The 22,497-nt window shown below is 37.0% G+C and overlaps 2 protein-coding genes across 3 annotated transcripts in view; both read left to right on the top strand.

Moving 5' to 3' along the window:
- The window catches only part of slc38a3a (solute carrier family 38 member 3a), a 61,003-nt gene extending 45,590 nt beyond the window's left edge, over positions 1-15,413 (top strand). For both annotated transcript variants that reach the window (XM_065240984.1, XM_065240986.2), the window contains 6 exons: positions 1,278-1,357; positions 1,702-1,802; positions 2,723-2,847; positions 5,968-6,112; positions 6,622-6,725; positions 11,030-15,413. In XM_065240984.1, coding sequence (XP_065097056.1) covers positions 1,278-1,357; positions 1,702-1,802; positions 2,723-2,847; positions 5,968-6,112; positions 6,622-6,725; positions 11,030-11,134 — 660 coding nt within the window. In that variant the 3' untranslated portion in view covers positions 11,135-15,413. The remainder of the gene's footprint in view (positions 1-1,277; positions 1,358-1,701; positions 1,803-2,722; positions 2,848-5,967; positions 6,113-6,621; positions 6,726-11,029) is intronic.
- Positions 15,414-21,075: 5,662 nt separating this feature from the next.
- Positions 21,076-22,497, top strand: part of gnai2a (guanine nucleotide binding protein (G protein), alpha inhibiting activity polypeptide 2a) — a 54,855-nt gene continuing 53,433 nt past the window's right edge. The window contains exon 1 of the mRNA XM_065240982.2: positions 21,076-21,863. Within this exon, the coding sequence (XP_065097054.1) occupies positions 21,746-21,863 (118 nt within the window). The 5' untranslated portion in view covers positions 21,076-21,745. The remainder of the gene's footprint in view (positions 21,864-22,497) is intronic.

A 22,497-nucleotide genomic window follows, 5' to 3' on the forward strand; every position in this document is an offset into this window, starting at 1 on the left:
ATTGCGTGATTCACTCATACAGTATATGGTATTCAGATCCTGAAATCTGCAGTTTTGTAGTTAAATGTTTGATTTTTAACGTTTTGGAATCCATTCAGCTGATCTCCGGGACTGGCGCTACCACTTTTAGCATAGCTTAGCACAATCCATTGAATCTGATTAGACCATTAGCATCACACTCAAAACTAACCAAAGAGTTTCAATATTTTTCCTATTTAAAATTTGACTCTTGTGTTGTTACAATGTGTACTAAGACTGACTATATGTCTAGGAACTATACTCTCATTCTGGCGTAATAATCAAGGACTTTGCTGCTGTAACATGGCTGCAGGAGGCGCAATGATATTACGCAGCCGCTGAAAATAGTCCCCTTAGTAACTTTCAATAGCAGGGGCTTTTTTCGGGCACTGTGTAATTTCATTGTGCCTCCTGCAGCCATGTTACAGCAGCAAAGTCCTTGATTATTACGCTAGAATGAGAGTATAGTTCCTAGACATATCGGCCTATAAAACGCAACTTTAAATTTTCTGTCGGTCTAAGTACACGATGTTACTACAGAAGAGTCAAGTTTTAAATGGGAAAAAAAATCCAAACTCTTTGGGTTTTTTTTAGCGCAATGCTAAATGGTCTAATAAGATTCAATGGATTATGCTAAGCTATGCTAAAAGTGGAATGGATTACAAAACCATTTAAATTAAATATTTAACTCCAGGGGAGCTGGAAAATGAGCATATTTTAAAAAAAGTAGAGTGTCCCTTTAAATAAACATCACCGAAAGTCTCATGGACTATTAAAGAGCAACTTCTGATCACTATTGTGCTACTTATGACTGGTTTTGTGGTCCAGGGTCACATATTATTGATAAATATGATAATTTTTATTCTGTGGTCCCAAGTAGTCATAGCTCATGTTGTTTTAAGATGTTACCCTAACAGAATATTATTTATTCCCTAAGCCTACATTATTTTATCAGATAAACACATGATTTATACCTCACACATTTCCCGATGCTATTTTCCCACATTGGTCCTTTACTGTCTCAGTGATAAGTGTGAAAGTCAGAGGTGTTATACACAGTCTGTCTCCATTTGCCGGTTACTGGCATTTTTAATGAAGCCAAGTCTGAGTCCCGTCCAAGTCCAGACTTGATCACAGCTACAATTAGCTCTCTGTAATGCGCTATTGTGTTTAATGGCCTTTAAATTGTGGGGTTCGGGGTTATGGTTGCCTCTGCGGTATCCATGGTAACGTGAGATGGTCTGTGTGTTTTTAATCAGACGGCCTACACGGTTCCCATCCTGGCATTCGCGTTCGTGTGCCACCCCGAGGTGCTGCCAATTTACACCGAGCTGCGCAAGTAGGTGGAAAGTTTTTTTCAGCAGGTCTAAAACCAGCGATGAGTCACTTTGTGCATGTATGCCATTATTTTGTGCACAGCTACCCGTCTGTTTCACTGTGCTGAGAGCTGTGAGGTTACTAGAATTAAAATAGATGTGTAATAATGTGACACTGCCTGCGAAAACACAGCTAAAGTTGTGATTCATCCTACATAATGTAAAGAATATTCATTAAAAATATAACCTTGAAGTAAGACGACAGGGATTGAAATCAATGACTGAAATCAAACTTATTATCTCAAAATTACGTCAGCGTCACTTATACTGATCTGTGATGTCACATCTTGTAATTTTGTGATTTCAGCCCCACCAAAACAAAGATGCAGCACGTGTCCAACATCTCTATCGGGGTCATGTACGTCATGTATTTCCTTGCTGCTCTGTTTGGATACCTGACGTTTAATGGTGAGGCCTTTATTTATCTATCTATCATACCTTTGTTACATTTACCCTCCTTTTATCTTTCATATATTGTGACAATATCAAATAGAAATTCCAAGACAATTTTTGTTCATGCCAGGATGTTGATTGTGTTGTAGGCAAAAACAAGATTAATGATTTAACTATGGTGCTTTCACACAGGATGCGAAACTTTCAGCGGGATTACTAATAATTACTACAGGATTTTTATTTGGGTAGTGGAGGATGAATACAAACGCTGCGGTTGCTCCGTTTACCGTAACTTAACCTGCCTACCTACAACAAGCTACCTGACTTAAAACACACCTGACGTGCCAACTTGAATTGATATGTGTTTCCATGACACAGCTTTTCTTCCATAAAGTACCTGTTTCACAGTGATGCAGCATAAATGGGCAGCAATCTGTGAAGGTCATATAGATGTCTGGGGAAATTCGAAATTCGGCGTGACTCAGCTAAGATTGAGTGACGAGGAGATTTTGTTAATGAAAAAGCATTTGAGACCCGTGAAGATAAAGATTGATGCCCTGAAGACTCAGAATAGATATGTTTGAGGCAGCCTAGATAAAGAGGTAGAAAATGGTGCTATAGGGGCTCAAGATTTAGCAGACACTTTATCAATATTCATACTGAATATTTTAATATTAGTTCAAACTGCTATCTAAAGCTTAAGTGTAAGAGCACTTTAAGAGCCGCTCAGCTTTCTGCACATGACTGATGATGTCACCGATCTAATCCTCGAATGCAAGGCTCATTTTGAAGTAGTGTTATCCTGCCCTCTAGTGGTCATTGTGTACTAATAAAAACTATTATCAGTGGGGATTGTGCATTCTAATTTAATAAGAATGCATATAAAAAGCAGCATTCATAAACATTTTTAAATATGATTGTATTTGTGTGTGTAGATAATGTGGAAGCTGAACTGTTGCATACATACAGTCGGATCGACCCGTATGATACTTTGATCCTGTGTGTCCGTGTGGCTGTCCTGACTGCCGTCACACTCACTGTACCCATCGTGCTGTTTCCTGTAAGTTACACACACACACACACACACACACACTGTTGTTTTTCTATTATGATGGGGACTTAAATAGTTTTTTATGCTGAGCTAATGGTGTTATCTCTTAAAGGGATAGTCCACCCAAAATGAAAATTCTGTAATTATTTACTCACCCTCATGTTGACCGAAACCTGTATAAATGTCTTTGTTTTGATGAATACAAAGGAAGATATTTTGAGAAATGTTTGTAACCAAACTGATCAGATGCACCATTGAATTCCATAGTCGGGAAAAATAATATATGGAAGTCAATAGGGCTTCCGATCGGTTTGGTTACAAACATTCCTTAAAATATCTTCCTTTGTGTTCATCAGAACAAAGAAATTGATACAGGTTTCGGTCAACATGAGAGTGAGTAAATGATGGCAGAATTTTAATTTTTAGTATCTTCATGGGCCGATTTTTGATGTTTTTTACATTGAAAGCAACATCTGATTCACATTTTCAACCTTTTATAAACCAACTTAAATGAAAAACACTCTATCCAGATGTGGCTTCCTAATAGAGGTCTACACAGGTCCAAACATTCGAACCCGAAGAGACCCGTAAATGTGCTACCTGTCTTTTATTTTGAAAGTTGGACCCGTAACTAACGCAGACCAGTCAATTATTTAAAAGCTGGATCCGAATCCCTCCGGGCAGACACAGACCCGACTGGACCCGATCTGCAAATATTCTTCAACTAAATGCTATTAATAAGTCAATAAACAAGTAGCGAAAATTAACTGTTTGTCTTACCCATATAGCCTTATCCCTCCTTGTACCTGACTGTGATGCACAATCCTCCTTGCCAAGAAAGTTCCATCCATGTTATATTCCTCTCTTGACGATTGAAATGCTTAAGAAATATTCCATTTTCTTAAAAGAAAAATCCAGATAATTTTCTCACCACAATGTCATCCAAAGTGTTGATGTCTTTCTTTGTTCAGTCGAGAAGAAATTATGTTTTTTGAGGAAAACATTGCAGGATTTTTCTCATTTTAATGGACTTTAATAGACACCACCAATTAACACTTAACTCAACACTTAACAGTTTTTTTCAACGGAGTTTCGAGTTTACGAGGCATAAGGGTCTTATCTAGCGAAACGATTGTCGTTTTTGACAATAAAAAAACAAATATACACTTTTAAACCACAACTTTTCGTTTAGGTCCGGTCCAGCGCGACCTAACGTAAATGCGTAGTGACTTAGGGAGGTCACGTGTTACATATATAAACTGGGGCGGAGTTTCGCGTTCGTCCTCTGTGACCTCTTGACGTCATGACATATTGCGTCGGGTCACGCTAGCGCATGACGACCGGATCTAAACGAGAAGTTGTGCTTTAAAAGTATATATTTGTTATTTTTCTTGTCAAAAATGACAATCGTTTCACTAGATAAGACCCTTATGCCTCGTTTGGGATCGTTTATAGTCCTTTGAAACTCCGTTGAAAAAACTGTTAAGTGTTGAGTTAAAGCAACACTATGTAGTTTTTTTACCTTTAAATAATGTCTCTAAAATTATTTCAGTGAAAGAACAACTTTTAACTGGACAAATTGTACTGTTGCTGCAACCTGAGCAGCCTCCTAGCTGCTACAAGCACACTCTGAAAGTGGCGGTGGAGGGTAGGAAACACAGCCCCGCCTCTCCCCCTGCCTGCAGAAGAGTGTCTGATACCAGGCACTGTTGCGCTTTCAACCACATGGGGGAGCTGTAAGTCATTTTTACATGGAAACTACATAGTGTTGCTTTAAGTATTAATTGTTGGTGTCTATTAAAGTCCATTAAAATGAGAAAAATCCTGCAATGTTTTCCTCAAAAAACATAATTTCTTCTCGACTGAACAAAGAAAGACATCAACATTTTGGATGACATGGTGGTGAGTAAATTATCTGGATTTTTCTTTTAAGAAAATGGAATATTCCTTTAATGCTTATTCCAGCTATAAAAGTCCACTTTACAGTGATGAATAAAGCATTTTTGCATTTTTTGTTTCTCGAGTCAACTTGCATAATAATTTATACTGTTTGTCCATTTGGATTATAATAACGATTGCTCGTTCAGTGCCATGGCTCCTGACGTTAGCTTTACTTCTTTGATATGATCTCTGTGCTCTTTGAGCAGAATCTGCGCGAAACTTTAGATATAACAGCAAGACAGTCAATAATATATAATATTATTATAAAAAATTGGAATAAGTCCCGCCTTCTAAATAAAAGAGCCAATTGTCAAAGGTAAAGTCACTTCAGAAGCTGACTGGTAGCCAGAGAAACATTACAAAAGCACATGCATGTTATCTTACATTTTTAACGCAATTTGAGCGTCATAGAAAAAATGTATGCGACAGTTCATAAAATATTTTTTTTGCTGTTTTTGAAATAATTTATTTAAATGTGTGTGTGTGTGTTCTCTGAGTCTGATCGACTCTGGTATTACCCAAACCCGGGACCTGAAGTAATAGATTGGGACCCGACCCGGACCAGGCTGATAATTTAAAATATAGACCTGAACCCATACCGCTCCCGGGTCGGGTCCTCGGGTCTTCCATGTAGACCTCTACTTCCTAGTTCAGTTGTAGGTGGACTGCATGGCCAAGATAGTTGTTGGCTTACAATTTTCATTTGGTGGTTTGTTTTCTATTGATTGAATTCAATCAGTGGCGGCCGGTGACTTCTTTTTTCTTGTCATGTGTGTGGTTCCTTTTTTCAAAATATGTGTTCTGCACGTCGAGTGATCCTATGTGCATCACGTGTCTTGTCAAAATCAGTGCCTGCTGCAGACGCGTCTAAAGGGTTTATGATAAAAGAGACGCTCGCGTTTGGCAGATACTCACATAATCTCATGCGTAATCACAGTTTATTGTTAAGGGAGTGTCTTGCATGTATTCTGTGAACGTGAGCGTCTCTTTTATTATAAATGGTTTTGATGTATGTGCAGCAGACACTTATTTTGACAAAACACGTGATGCACATGGTTCACATGACGCAACAAACACATATTTTGAAAAAGCGCCCCTCGGATAAGCAGTCATGAGCCGACACCGACTTCAATGCTATTCATTTTTTTATTAGGTGTCTGACTTTAATGCTTTGGTTTTTATTCCTAGGTAAGGAGAGCGATCCAACACTTGTTCTTTTCAAATAAAACCTTCTGGTGGCCACGTCACATTGCTATAGCTGTCCTCCTCCTCACCCTTATCAACATACTGGTCATCTTTGCCCCAAACATCCTGGGCATCTTCGGGGTCATCGGTGGGTTTGTTGCTCTGATGTTATTCTGGATACTTCATAGTACACATCTAAACTTTCATTACAATGTGCAAATAGTGCAGCAGTAGTGTCCTCAGGTGTCACCATAGCAACCTCAGACCTCACAGTCTCTTTAATATCCCCATGTATTAACGTCTCAGACCGTAATACTATATTCACAGGCTGTACTGTACATAAATCTATCCCCTCCAGCATTATTAATCACTATTGGAATGTGTATATAATTATGAAATAAGTCCCATGTTATGTTGTCTTTTACTTTGCAGTCCTAATCTCACACTTAGCTCCACAGTACTAAACGTTTCTTCTTTGTGTGAGTTTTACAGACCTCCCTCAATAAAGAATGTACACTATTATAGATGACGGCCACATGAGAGATTTCTCATAGACTGGATTAGCTGATATGAAAAGATTCAGTTAAAGCTTTAGAGGTTAGCAGAATATAAAGGTCTAGACTTGTAAGTATGTATCGTGTGTTTATTTTACCGCAGGTGCCACGTCCGCTCCATGCCTCATCTTTATTTTTCCGGCCGTGTTCTACATCCGCATCGTGCCCAAGGAAGAGGAACCAATGCGCTCACTCCCGAAAATCCTAGTAAGTAGTTAGATGAATTTGATACTTCCCTGTTCTTTCAAGGGAGATTTAGTTTCTTAACTGTTCCTGGAACGAGAGGTTGTAAATGCTCTCACGCCGTTAGATGAAGATTCACCGAAAACTAATCACACAGAGAGCTTTGTTAATCTCTTGGGTGACTCAAACCACTGTAAACTAGTTAATCTCAAGTTACAGGAAACTGCTGCAGTCTTAGCTAAAGGTGGACAGGTTTTGCATGGGGCAAATCTAAACCTGAAGACAGGACTTACCCATTAGGCAAAGGTCGGCAGTTGCCTTGGGCCCCGCCTTACCAAGGGGCCCCAAAACGCAGGGGTGTACTTGGTGAGCTGCCACTTTTTGCCCCTGCTTATCATCAAGATTCCCAGAAAACTAGCATAATTTTGTTTAATTAAGAATTCTATTTAAACATCTTTTGTGTTTTTCAGTATATTCCCATAAAAGGTTTGAACGTTATTATTACATCTGCACGAATGCGCCCCCCATTATAGTTTAGAGTGGATCATTCCATGCACTACCGGATACTGTATGCGCGCGTAGCTCAAATCAACAAAGCGAGCAGAGCTGCAGGCAGCAGCGAGTGAGTTTGATACATTAAAAGAGCGAAGCTGCAAGGAAATAAACGTAGTGAAATAAAGAATGAAGAGTGAAACGTAGCTACACCAATGGAGCAGAAAAGATGATTCACACAAAAATGTTGCAAAAGTCTCCGCTTTTCTCCACACAAACACTGCACGGTCTGTGCTGCTCTCAGCAACCTCTTTTCCGTCACGTCAGACACAGCTCTCTCTCGGCCACGGACACTGATAGTGTGCCGGTGAGTATGCTCCGCAAATAATACAGGATCTACAGTTTATATAATATTAGCGTGTAATCTCAGGTACAGTAGCCTTTAGGTAAACTTTAGTCCGCCGAAATGTCTGCCCAGCACCACTAAAGATTGTAATTCATCCCCAATCTGCACACGAATTTGTGATCGCTTTAGTCTCATTTAAATCTCATATGAAAACGGTAGCATGCTTCGGCTTTGCCCTGTATATCACTAGCGAACATCAAAGTACAAGATGTGTACATAGATGACATCTGTATAGTTCAATAATATAAAAACTGTTTACATAATGTAATGCAGAAGCAATACATGACGCTTTACCATCCACTATATAAAGTCAAATTTCACCCCTTGTTTATCTTATTTCGAGTTCTTAACACCTATGATTGCATTATTTTAAAACCATATTATGTTCCTTACGAAAATTAACCATGGTTTTACTACAGTTAAGACCAAAAAACCATGGTTACTGTAGTAAAACCATGGTAACCACAAAATAACCATGGTTTTGACAACCATGGTTTTCAAAAACCATAGTTAAACCATGGTTAGTGTAGTAAAACCATGGTTTTGCTCATAGTAATCAATTCGCCAAAAAAACATGGTTACTACACTTTTACCACAATAAAACCATGGTTAATTTTCGTAAGGGGTTTGTTCTCATCATATTATGTTCATTTGAATACAAAGTATTTTAATTTAAAATATATTGTGGATATAATGTGGCATTAAATGAAAATGTATTAAATAAATTAAGTACACAAAGTAAAATAAAAAGTACATAATTGTTATACACATCTTTTTACCATGTAGTACTGCGGTTAGTATAAAATCCAATCATATTATCAAACAGTATTAATCTCAACCTCATTGGGGGCTGAAACGTATGTAACCTAGAGGAAAAAAGAGATGGCGATGAGAAGGAGAGAAAAATACAGTAAAGGTTGCATAAAGGGTGCATAGTTAGGGCCCCGACACATGGTTCGCCTTGAGCCCCCAAATCACTAAATCCGCCCCTGCCTGAAGATGTTATTCAAGTGTTTGCATTTGTGTTTGAGTTTAGTTTCTACATCAAGAAACGTGTTTGATCGATCAAAGTCAAAGATTAAAGGTAACAATAGAGCCTATATTTTGCATTTAGAAATTGGGGCATTGTTTTATTATTTATTTTTAATGAAATTTAGTGAAAAACACATAGGTGGAGTTTTGTGCTTGGGGGGCACCTACCGCCAAACAAGGGTACTGCAATACTTTGAAATTAGCGAGATAGTGCAGCTATATGGTTTTTAAATGTGCACAGGAAAAAATTATTCATTCAATTTACTCAATTTTTTTAAGGTAAAGGGTTGCAATGAATTTATACATTTAAAAAAAATTGAAAAAAAAAAAAAAAAACTTTTGTTTAAATGTAGCTTAAATATATTGATTGCAACCACTTACTTAGAAATTAAGTAAATTGAATGAATAATTTTTTTCAGTGTGGTTTGAATTAATTTAAACTATTTTAGCTAATTTACCCATTAAAATATTAAGATTAGACAAGTAAAATATAAATTCTTATATTTCTATATCATTAATAGATCAGACAAAGTCATTATTGGGTCAGGGGGGCAGTACCTTATGGTTAAACACCATCACTGATCTCCTATATTGAATGAGTTTTTAGATTTTGGGGTATTAAAAGGGGCCCCAACATATTTATGAGGCTAATTTTGTCTGTACCTTTTGTTAATTTCATGATTTAATATCTTAAAGGCACACAAGGCAAGTCTGAGTATTATTTCTCTACTAGCTCCCCCTAGTGTCTGGGAGTAAATGCGTTCTATATCTAAGACTATACGAGACTGAAGGACACCGGGTCGGATACAGCGAACTTGCAAGTGGGGTATTCTTCCTACAGACGGTAGGGGCGGGCGAGAGAGTCTTCATTCGTCATGTAATGAGTCATTTAACCATATACCGACTTACAAAGATGATTTATTAACATAAAAATGCTGCCTTGTGTCCCTTTAAGGTGACATAGAATGATTGAACGGAGTATTTATCCTTGTTCTGTGATGTGACATGTAGACCAAATTTTTTTTGTTTGGGTCTGTAATGCCTTAGAAGCTTCCTAAAAACCTCTCTCAGATAGCTCTATTAGGGTGGGGGATTTTAAACAAGTGGTTTTGCACCTATTTGGCTCCCCCTACTGGCTTAACTTGCAATCTCATTACTGATTGGCTGACTTTGCTGCCACTCAAAAAAATGTAGCCAATTATTTTAAAGTGGAGGGGCAGTTAGATGCCTGTGATGTCATAAGTATCAGTTTTTCAGATTGGGCCGTTTTCTAGCTGACATTTCTAAAAGAGGAATTTCTATGAGACTGAGATGTTTAGCATGTCTAGCACTTTTTGTAAGTTTGTAAATGCGGGTAGACTACCATTATTCAACAAAGACAAGGTAAAAAAAGGGGACATTTCACAAGACAATTTAAAGATGTCAAATAAATCTTTGCTGTCCCCAGAGTATGTATGCGACGTTCTACCTTAAAATAGCATATAGATAATTTTAAATAGCATGTTTAATTACCACTTTCTAAGTGTGAGCAAAAATGTGCCGTTTTGGGTGTGTTCTTTTAAAGGGGCCATGTCACAATAATTTTTTAAGATGTAAAATAAATCTTTGGTGTCCCCAGAATACTCATGTAAAGTTTTAGCTTAAAATACCATCTAGATCATTTATTATAACATGTTAAAATTGACACTTTGTAGGTGTGAGCAAAAATGTGCCATTTTGGGTGTGTCCTTTAAAATGCAAATGAGCTGATGAAATTCAAACACTGATCACAATGATGGTGGATGCAATTCCAACCTAATTGTGCTGTGAATTATTTTTTTTCTCCCTCTTTCTCTCTGCACTAAATGGCAGTGCTGTGGTTGGATAGTGCAGATAAAGGGGTGGTATTATTATTATAAGAGCTCCTTATGACATCACAAGGAGAGCCAAATTTCAATGACCTAATTTTTCACGTGCTTGCAGAGAATGGTTTACCAAGTTACTGGTTTGTTCTTTTTCACATTTTCTGGGTTGATAGAAGCATTGGGGACCCAATTATAGCACTTAAACTTGGAAAAAGTCCGATTTTTATGCCATGGCCCCTTTAAATGCAAATGAGTTAATCTCTGCACTAAATGGCAGAACCGTGGTTGGATTAAGGGTCGGATTTAAGTGCAGATTAAGGGGCGGTATTATCCCCTTCTGACATCACAAGTTAGCCAAATTTTTTCAATTAACTAATTTTTTACATGCTTACAAAGAATGGTTTACTAAAACTAAGTTACTGTTTTTTTTTCACATTTTCTAGGTTGATAGAAGCACTCGGCACCCAATTATAGCACTTAAACATGGAATATGTCAGATTTTCATGATATGTCTTCTTTAATAATCCTAATAACCTTCTCTTTTTCTTTTCTAGGCCGCTTGTTTTGCCTTGTTAGGAGTCTTATTTATGATAATGAGCCTGAGCTTCATCATCATTGATTGGACATCAGGGAACAACAAAGGAAGCAGTGGTCATTAGGCCCCGCCCTCTATTGTTTTTTGCTTTATTTACTATATATAATTTTTTTTTTTTTTTTATTGTGTGGGGTCAGTAGTTAGGGAGGATGCATAATCTCTTAATGATCTGCTGTTGCATTATTGTATGTTACAGTTTCCTAGATTTTCAACGTCCAGCATTCAGTCAAGGCATTATTTGTTAACTGCATGTGCTGTTTACAAGCAGGCTATTATTTTTCCTATCTCAGGTTGGCATTAATTCCATTGAGAAGCCATCTGATTTAATAAGGAGTGATTGGGGCATTGAAATACAGCGTTAAGTTGTTAAAAATCTTGATCGCTAAAACTACAATATGTGCCATAGTAACAGCACATGTGGTATGCAGACCACAGCGTTTGCTAACAAAAGGGATTTTGCATTCTAACCAAACAGACTTACCAGCCCATCTGCAATTGTATCCAGTTAATATCATAACCTTCGGCCAAATTCACAAGAGATTTGAATCACAGTAAGTGCTCAGTTCTGATTGGACGATAAGTAGTTATAAATGTCTCGAAGACTCTTCTTAATTGTGATGTCATCATCATATCTCATATTAGATATAGCAATACTCTGTGCAATAGATGGCTGTGAGATATCTGACACTGATGGCTGTCGAGAGAGGTTGTTGCCATGGCAACGTGTGACCTCATCAGACGTGATTTGGCTGCAGTCTATTACACAATTTATGCAAAGTACATTTAGTACAGGTGTTACATTTTTATATAGATTTATAAAGTTTATCCTTTCTACAATATTTAGAGAGATATATATGAATAGATATATAGGCATAGGCATATACAAAATATATACATATTGCTTTTAAGTGTGTACAAATATATAAGCATTCCGATTTATCTGGTATCTATCATGAGTATTCAGTATAAAGTGCCATCTTTAAAGTATTTAGATGAATTAAGCACAGTTTCCTAAATAAAAGGCACATTCGGAATATTTTTTTTAGGAATGCTGCTGGAAAGCACAGTTAACCCTAAGCGTCAGTTTATCATGATCCCATTTTGAAACTCTCTGGAGTTATATACAGATATAACCAAAAAACCAACAAATATCCACAGGGTCCTCTCCTTGATTGGAGAAACAAATGTGATGCATTGGTGCACAAATGTTTTAGGGCGAAACTTTCTTGGCACAATGTAGACGGGAGGTAACGTTGCCCGATCTTTCCTGGAATATCAAGTTTTAGTTAGGTTGAAAACGAGACGTTTAACTCAAGTTATTATTATTATGGGTTTGGAGGTCTTGCAGGGTCATTTGGTAATGGTTGATACTAAAACCGTAGCACTTTTAGTTGAAGCACAACTTCCTCTCAGTTTCTTGACCTATAGTGATCAGTTTCGACTGTATTAATATAGATTAATATATATATTTCATAGAAAGTTAAATGAACAAAGCCTATGTATTACTAACTGTAAATTGTAAGTAATGTGTGGATGTCTAACATGGTACATGACTATTTTAATCTTCGTAATTCATCCTAAATAGTATAAATGAAGCACATACCGGCCCATAATGATGTTAGTGGTGTTTTACCGTGTGTATGTGCGTGAATGTGTGTTTTTCTCCTGTCATTATGGAGAAGGAATACTTCGGTCAGTGAATGTACTGTAATGGGCTATAGGATGTTTTCAATGAGATGTGCATTTAAACAGTGGTACTTTTTTATCAAGTTTGTCTGTTTAATTCATGTTTAATGGATAGACCAGCCATGCATATAAATAAATGATCATATCTGTGAACCAGTATCAGCATAGTTACATATCTTGATATGTTTCTTCAGTGTTTTAAATGTCCCAGCCTTCTAAGACAGCAAAGGCACTGTAAAATATTAAAGATATATTTATTTGGATAGATTTATGGGTTGTCCAAAAACAGACATTTTGTTGTTGATCATGTTCAGATGCGTAATATTTCTCTGTGTGGTGTTTTGGATATATACTGTATAGAGACATGACTGATTTACTAATCACATTTGTATGTGTGTTTGATTTCTAAAGTGCTTTATTGAAACGACCCGAACAGCCCATCTGTTATTCTGTTTTTGTTTTAACGTGTTTTGGTAAAGTTTGTGCGTTCTGGAGATGGTGAAGTGTTAGTCGTGTATTTTCTCATACATTAATGTGGTTTCTCAAGCACAAACGTGTCCCAGCAGTGTATGCGTATGTTAATGTGTGTTCACATGCCTTATAACTGTAAAAGTGCTTGTTGTTACACTAACCTTGTTTTTAAGGGATAGTTCACCCAAAGATGAACATTCTGTTATCATTTTCTCAACCTTATAACCTGTATGATGGGGGGGGGAATTCAAGGCCCTGGGAAGTTTTTGAAAATATACATACATAGATACAGGTCATTGAAAGTGCTTATTTTATGCAAGAAGTTTTCAGGAAAAAATCAGTATTATTTCCTGTGTAGTGTAGGATAATATCATTAAAATTCTAGACTTTTTAAGCAAACGTGCTAAACTGTTCACTTTAAATGCTTATATCTTCTGTATGCGAATGTTGATTCATACCAAAATGCTTTTTTGCATAGTTGTGTTTGACACATGAAAACGTCTCGGGTTACGTATGTAACTGTTGTTCCCTGAGAAGGGAACCAGACGCTGCGTTTCCCTTGCCATACTTCCTGCGTCCCTGTAACGCCATCTTTGGCAATATTTCAGATAGTGATATACTTCGTGGCTCCCGCGTCACCCTGTCTTTGTCGTTAAGCCTCACCATTGGTTGAATTTGATATACACATTCAGACGCACACTTACCCCTGGAGGCGTCCCCAAAGTGTCACCCAAGTGACGCAGCGTGAGTTCCCTCGAAAGGGAACTGTAACAATGTATCTTGGGGACTTGAAATGTGTCCCCATATTTAGTCCTTGAATTTGAGGATATTGGACCTGGAAAGTCCTTGAAAGGTCCTTGAATTTGAAGTTAACTAAGGTGTGGGAACCATGTATCTTCCATTGACTTCCATAGTAGGAAAACAAATATTATTAAAGCAGTATTGTGATAAATGATAGTAAGCATAGAGTTGACGATACCATTGAATTCCATTGAGTTTGTTTTTCCTACTATGGAAGTCAATGGTTACAATCAACAATCATTTATCTAAATATCTTCTTTTGTGTTCATCAGAAAAAAGAAATTCATACAGGTTTAATACAACATTACAATGAGAAAATTATTACAGAATTTTCATTTTTGGGGGGGAACTATCCCTTAAAATGTACAAATGGCTCTTAAAGATTTGTGATTCCCATGAATCAGAATGTTGAATTACATTTTACATATAAAAGTGAAGCCTGTTTTTGGCCCATTTTAAGGCACCCTCATTCATATTGTCATTATTCAAAATAATTAATGGAATTAAGTATAAATGCTTTACATTTAAACATTAAATTAAAGCTTATTTTGCAGGGCATGGCACTACGAAAGCCAACGCCATGGGTTTGAGTCCCTGGGAACACACAAATGTATGGAGTGAATACACTCACAATAGATTAAAGTGTCTTCCAAATGCATACATGTATTTTTTAACATTATAGTGGACAAGATCTTGCATACATTATGGTAATAAGAATGATGGGTGTGGTTTTTTGTGATATAATGAAAAAAAATTATCCAGGCTTCATTTTTTTGCCAAAATCTCATTATTAAGAAAAAAATGACTCAATGCAGTGGATGCACCTGACATCAGCATGATATAATGATTTTATCTCTACATTAACCAGTAAAACGTAATAACTTAAGTTAACAATATATCACTTCCCATATATACTTAATAGCAATATGAACTGTTCATGAACACCATTTCATTTCACAAGTACAATCCTTGCTACAACAGCGACAACCCCACTACTACTGTATTTATCTCCCTATGTGAAATCAGAGGTGGAGTTTTGTTTCTGAATTGACATTCGGCCAAACAGTAGCACTTTTTTATAACCTGTGGATTGTATGAATATAAGATCACCAACTGCAAATATCACAAGGTAGCAGAAGGCGTAAGAATCTTTAATAGACCATTAACCAGCTGTGTGCTTGTGTCCAGTCTGCATAACGTTTCCCTTGTGATGTAATGAAATTGTTTGTAACAGTTTATATAAGTTCATTACTTACGTGAAGGCATTTATAAATAATGTACATAAATGTAAACCCTTTATATTATAAGCACATCTATAGTTTGTATATTGTAAATAGTCAGATGATGTTTAGTCTGATGATTAAAACGATTAAAGTTTGTCTTTATTTTCAGTATTCAATACATTGCTGGCAGTTAATGTACTGTAAACAATGTTCAAATAAAAATGTATAAATAATATTCGTCTTTAAAAAAAATCACATGAGTGTATTTTTGTTTGTATGATGTCACTGTGGCCCACTGAACTGTGAGAGTTAAATACCCCATAAAGGACACAATGGTCCTAGGGCAGAAATTAAACTCTCGTTCCTGAGATCAAACCTGCAGTGTTATCAGCACAGATCTTTACATCTAACTTTCCATTAGGGTGTACTGAGGAGTACTGTCCTCGAGCAGCAGTTCTTTGAAAAAAACTAATTTGAGGCACTGGAAACACAGTTTGTATAAACTATAACCAATCCAACTTGAAATACATGCTTGAATAGCAAAAAGATATTTAAGTTTAATATATAGTTTGGTCTAATGTCTGAGACAATTCTGTATTCAGTACATTATCAATGAGAACAAAATACAGGCACACGGCTGTCAGGATTTCATAATCCATCAATGTTATCCAATTTGAGAATGTTCCACACAACATCTTGATGCACATGGAAGAAGGAAAGTCTGACCTTTAATTTAAACGCTTTTGCATAGTCAATGTCACAAATTTGCTTATTTTGATTACTGACCTAGAATATACACTCACCTAAAGGATTATTAGGAACACCATACTAATACTGTGTTTGACCCCCTTTCACCTTTAGATCTGCCTTTATTCTTCATGGCATTGATTCAACAAGGTGCTGAAAGCATTCTTTATAAATGTTGGCCCATATTGATAGGATAGCATCTTGCAGTTGATGGAGATTTGTAGGATGCACATCCAGGACACAAAGCTCCTGTTCCACCACATCCCAAATATGCTCTTTTGGGTTGAGAACTGCTGACTGTGGGCTATTTTAGTACACTGAACTCATTGTCATGTTCAAAAACCAATTTGAAATGATTCGAGCTTTGTGACATGGTGCATTATCCTGCTGGAAGTAGCCATCAGAGGATGGGTACATGGTGGTCATAAAGAGATGGACATGGTCAGAAACAATGCTCAGGTAGGCCGTGGCATTTAAACGATGCCCAATTGGCACAAAGGGGCCTAAAGTGTGCCAAGAAAACATCGCCCACACCATTACACCACCACCAGCAGCCTGCACAGTGGTAACAAGGCATGATGGATCCATGATCTCATTCTGTTTACACCAAATTCTGACTCTACCATCTGAATGTCTCAACAGAGATCGAGACTCATCAGACCAGGCAACATTTTTCCAGTCTTCAACTGTCCAATTTTGGTGAGCTTGTGCAAATTGTAGCCTCTTTTTCCTATTTGTAGTGGAGATGAGTGGTACCTGGTGGGGTCTTCTGCTGTTGTAGCCCATCCGCCTCAAGGTTGTGTGTGTTCACAAATGCTTTGCTGCATACCTCGGTTGTAACGAGTGGTTATTTCAGTCAAAGTTGCTCTTCTATCAGTTTGAATCAGTCGGCCCATTCTCATCTGACCTCTAGCATCAACAAGGCATTTTCTCCCACAGGACTGCCGCATACTGGATGTTTTTCCCTTTTCACCACATTCTTTGTAAACCCTAGAAATTGTTGTGCGTGAAAATCCCAGTAACTGAGCAAATTGTGAAATACTCAGACTGGCCCGTCTGGCACCAACAACCATGCCACGCTCAAAATTGCTTCAAGTCGCAATGAAATTGAAATGAAAATCTATATATATATATTTTAATAGTGTGGTATTATTAACAAATGACTTATCTGTGAGCTTCATTATTTTAAAAAAATTTGTGTGTGCTCATAATCTTAAATCAAAAATGCAAATCTCCTCCCCTCCTCTCTCTTCACTTCCGGTCATAAGTATGGCAGGTGGGCGGGGTCCGGGAGAAGATCGCAGCGATTAGCAATTAGCAACACGACCCAACTTTAATCGATCCAATCCGTTCTCGATGGACAAATTCAATTCCAGCCCTGCCTTATTTAATCTCAAAAGCCGTTTCATTTGGATATACGTCACTACGGGGAAAATAAGGCAATCGCTACTTCCTTTTCATGGCGACTTTAAATCACCTTTCTTTCCCATTCTGACATTCAGTTTGGAGTTCAGGAGATTGTCTTGACCAGGACCACACCCCTAAATGCATTAAAGCAACTCTGCCATGTGATTGGTTGATTAGATAATTGCATTAATGAGAAATTGAACAGGTGTTCCTAATAATCCTTTAGGTGGGTATACATGTGTTGAAAAGGTTCTTCAATACCTAGATGCCTGGTTCCTCAAAAAAACATTCTGTCAAAGGTTCCTTAAAAAAACAATTTCTTTCATATCTTTTTATAATCTAAGAACCTCCAGCTTTGCCTGTACCTTTAGCAGTATAATAGCATTGTACTTGGGTGAAAGAAAAATGAAGAAATACGGCAAAAAAAAAAAAAAAATAATTCTCTGACCAAAAATATACTTTTAATATATGCTAAATACATTTGGTAGAATGTTATGCTCAATTGAATATATTTTTGGATTAAGAAATATATTTAGTCTGAACCTTCATATATAAACATATATTTTAAAATGGATTTCAAGGGCAAGCAAAGACATTTTTTAATTTTACATCCTATTATAAATATATATTTTTTGTAGACATATTCCAAAATAGATTTCATCAAATATATGTTTTGGCCATTTTTTGTATATTTTGAAATGTATTTTATTTTTATTTTTTGCCGTATGGAATATCAGGAGCAGCTAATTATTTCAAGCTGTTATTTTGGGCACGTGGGGGCGCTATAAAACACGGAATCACCTCGTGCTGTCTCACAATTCTTTGAGCGCTAACAAAACTCTTGTTTACATTCGAAAATACTCGATAAAATACCAACCCCACAAACCAAAGTTTCCCTATATTTACTAATATAACGGCATTTAAAGCAGCATGTGAAGAGACTCGTTATTGCAGTGAATCATATACAGACAGGCGGATGGATGAACGAAAAAATAGATTAATACTTTACACATTGCTTCAACTAGACTTTTATGTATGGCTTATGCTACGGGACGATATATTTAAAAAAATCTACCCAATTACTTAGTTTTGGCAAACCATTCTCTGCAAGCATGTTATGTATTTTTTTTATTATTAATGCTTTAAACAAAACATCTAAAACCAGTGTTCGAATTATGTCAAAGCTTATGGGGGGTCCCCTAGCTAAGCCCCACCCCCGGCTAAGCTCCACCCCCCTCATTATAGGGTCGCTGTGATTTCACAACGTAAGATGTGATCGTCCTTGATCAACAATCATCTGATCCTGGTTTTAATCAAAGAAACCCCAAATTACCCTTAACTCAAACTCTAAAAAAATGTTTACCCCTCAAATTAGTGTGAAACACTGGCAAGGGCAGAACTTTTAAACAGAATAGGGGTGAAATAGGGTGGACTCATTCTTAAATTACATAATTTCACTATATAGTAGTGGTTAAATTGATGATTACATTGCGTTTTTTGAGTCATAGATCGAATAATTTTCGGAAATTATGAGCATATAAAAATAGAAAAGAACAAAGTTACAAATAAAGCAAGATCTTATAGTATTTAGGTACATAAATAGAATCAAATGAATAATAACACTGTTTTCTTCACTGTATAAATTAAATATAATTAATCTTTTTAAAGATACATAATTTTAAAGATAGTTATCATGCCACCAGGTTCAAGGTTGCTGTCCCCAGCACTCACAGCAGCCCCACTCGCGTAATTTGCGGGTGGTATACGTCCCCACCGCTTTATGACCAAGTTGATTGTGCCCCAACTTCCGATCACGAAGTAATTCTTGCGTTCATAATCATAATTAGGGTCCATATTCATTTAAAACGCATGGACAACGCATGACGCGCCGCCGCCTTCTGCTTTTCAAAGCGGTCGCCTGTGAACACGAGTTTTGTTTTAGACGCGTCTATATTTGAGTGCACTTGCCGCACGTTTAGATTTAAAATAAACTTGAGCGCAACTTGATTCGAACGGCCTCTAAAAGGTAAACGTCGTATTTTTTATATCTACCGGTAAGTTATATATGTAACAATGATTAATCTATTAATAGTTATTCTTCATCTATTTCATGCAAAACTCTAGGGGAAAAAATATAGGGGAAAACATTTGTTCCCTTTCAGCAGTTTTTGAATAAGGTTAATTGAATAATATTAAAATACCTTATGGTACACTGTAAAAAAATCCGTAGAAATTGCAGCTGGGTTGCCGGTAATTTACCGTAGATTTAAATTTATGTTATTTACTTGCAAAATTTTGTTCAAAGTTGAATGAACATTTAACATTTACAAGTCTTTGTCTTTACAGAGTAAAACTAAACAAACAGCATCAAGCAAAACGTTCTGGGAAACAAAATCTGAAGCAAAAAACAGAAAAAGGTTGATGATGATTTCTGGTTCCCAGAATGCTTTGCATGAGACTGTTATTGTATAGTTTTATTCTGTAAAGATAAAGACTTGTTAATATTTAAAATTTATTTAACTTTGAACAAACTCTTGCCAGTAAATAACATAAATTTAAATCTACGGTAAATTACCGGCAACCCAGCTGCAATTACATTGTAATTTCTACGGATTTTTTTTACAGTGTAGGGCTGCACGATTATGGCAAAATCATAACTGTTTTAGACTATTTGCATTGAATTGGAAATTATATTTTTGGAAAATATATTAATTGCAAGGCTGCAAAGAATAGTGCACTGAGGATTTAATTATATTATTTTAATATAGTCAGTGGTGAACTAAAGTGGGCCGGTCTAAGATATGAAACTCCAGGGCTGAAAATGAGTCCCACTTCGGCCATGCGACATTTTTCAAAGGTTTAAAAAAACACATGCAAAAGATACTTTCTACAAATTATTGATTTCTGAAAGATGCGTAGTTGAGCGATAGGCTAAGTATTAAAGAGACTATCATTTATTATCATTTAAGCGTGATTTCTTCTGCTTTCCCAATAAAATATTTTGTGTGACTGGGTTGACCAGCCGTCAGTCTGAGTGAATAGCTTTGCCACTGTTATGAAATAATTGTTTGAGAAGATTTTTTAAAAAACCCTTAAACCTAAAGATTACTAAAGATTCTTACCGCAACTGAGATAAAAAATACTCCACACGCAGATAGAGACTCGTCTGTCAATTCCTCCAGAAAACAGCATGAGGCGCACTTGCGAGTTTCTATATTTCAGACAGAAGTCATTTGAATTATTTTATTGCGAAATTGGGACAAATAACGGACAGTATCGCTTTGTGACACGCAAAATGAGGATTTTAAATTTATGTAGTATTTTAATTTTAATAAAAACCAGGGGACCCCCCTAATTTATATTTTTGTGCTTTATGGGGGGTCCCTTAAGGCTTATAGGAGGTCCGGGACCCCCCCAGACCCCCTTCAATTCGAACACTGTCTAAAACAGAAGCATGTTAAAAAATGTCATTGAAATTTGGCTTCCCTTGTGATGTGAGAAGAGGATCTTATTATAATGATACCGCCCCTTATACCCTTTACATCTTAAAAAATCTTGTGAAATGTCCCCTTTAACCAGAATCGCGCGCCAAACTACATTTCCCATGAGGACGCGCGGTGGGCGTATCAGAAAGGGCGTGCCAATGTGCGAGGAGACCAACAGTTATTGAACTGTCGATGCTGTGTGGCAGAGAGCCGAACTTCTCACAGCGGATCGGGGTGTGGCGGATTTGAAAACATTGAAATAAATCAGAGACCGCTGAACATTAGCGTACCTAACGGGGCATATTCAAAACCCTCGGCGAGATTATATAGAGGACTAAAGGACAAAAGCAAGGCACGAGAAGGGATTTTTGTTATTTCAAATTTTTTCTCGTCGCCATTGCTTTTTTAATACCTGGACACGCGGGGTTGCTCTTAACTTTTTTGGCCAAACTTTCTGGATTAGTGGATATTGTTTTATCGAGGTTTTCCCCCTATCCGCGTGATGTTAAACTCTGGATAGTACTTTGTCTTTTCTTGGGAGCCTTAAACAACAACTGTTTGCCAGTTTCTTGCTGGTGTTTCGATATTAATCCGATTTTTCAACCCTCGACGCCTTTTTCAAGGTTATTTGGACATATTTAAACGCTCGCTTTGGCTCTAAATTAGTGCTGTTTCCCCTGTTTGATTTGCGACCGTCATTTTCTTCAAAGCTAAAAGAGGAAGTTATCCGAGGCTGTTAGTCACGGAAGACTGTAAAACAAATCTCCACGAGCCTAAAAAAGGTTTATACCTTTAATTTTTTTCTCCTAAAGTTATCATCATAAATCCGTCGCCCTGAAGCGCGCATTTGGAACCATGGGCTGCACCGTGAGCCATGAAGATAAAGCTGCGGCCGAGCGATCCAAGATGATTGACAGAAATCTGCGCGAGGACGGCGAGAAAGCCGCCAAAGAAGTGAAGCTGCTGCTGTTGGGTGAGTGAAAGATAGCGGCCGGAGATTTACTGTTGAACTTGAGGCGAAATATTATTATAAATGTATGTTTGATACATTTACTCGTTGTAAACGCCTTTTGGTTAACGTTAGGTTTAAGACGAAAAGAGTACGTTTTGGTGAAGTTTTAGACGATCTTATTTGGTTATGTATTTGCGCTTGCCTGGTTTCCTTCTGTCAGGTGTGGCCTGGGAAAGTATTTTTCCCATTGATTTTAGGATAATACTACTTGAAAACTATTATTAGGCAAGTGTCTGCTTACTTAATGCGGTTAAATCCATTCCTTTATGAAGAACGTTTTTCCAAAAAAAGTATAGTTTTTGTCCCTTTCACCTCAGTTTACCTGAGGCACCACATCAAGCAATAACCGTCATTTCACCGTTAAGTTAACCCAATGTAGTGCGGCTATGAGTAACCCACTCCTACCCAAAATAAATTTTAATTTGGTTTCATTTTTTGTCAAAATACCTTGCTTTCATTTATTTATTTATTTATTTTGGGTTATAGTTAGACGTCTATACAGTTGTTCACTGACGGCCCAAATTTAGTTTTTTTTTAACCCAGACGTCTGGGCTGTGTTTGAACGACGTCTTTTAAACGTAAAATTGCATGCTGG

Source organism: Paramisgurnus dabryanus, chromosome 14, assembly GCF_030506205.2.
Source record: "Paramisgurnus dabryanus chromosome 14, PD_genome_1.1, whole genome shotgun sequence".
NCBI lineage: Eukaryota > Metazoa > Chordata > Actinopteri > Cypriniformes > Cobitidae > Paramisgurnus > Paramisgurnus dabryanus.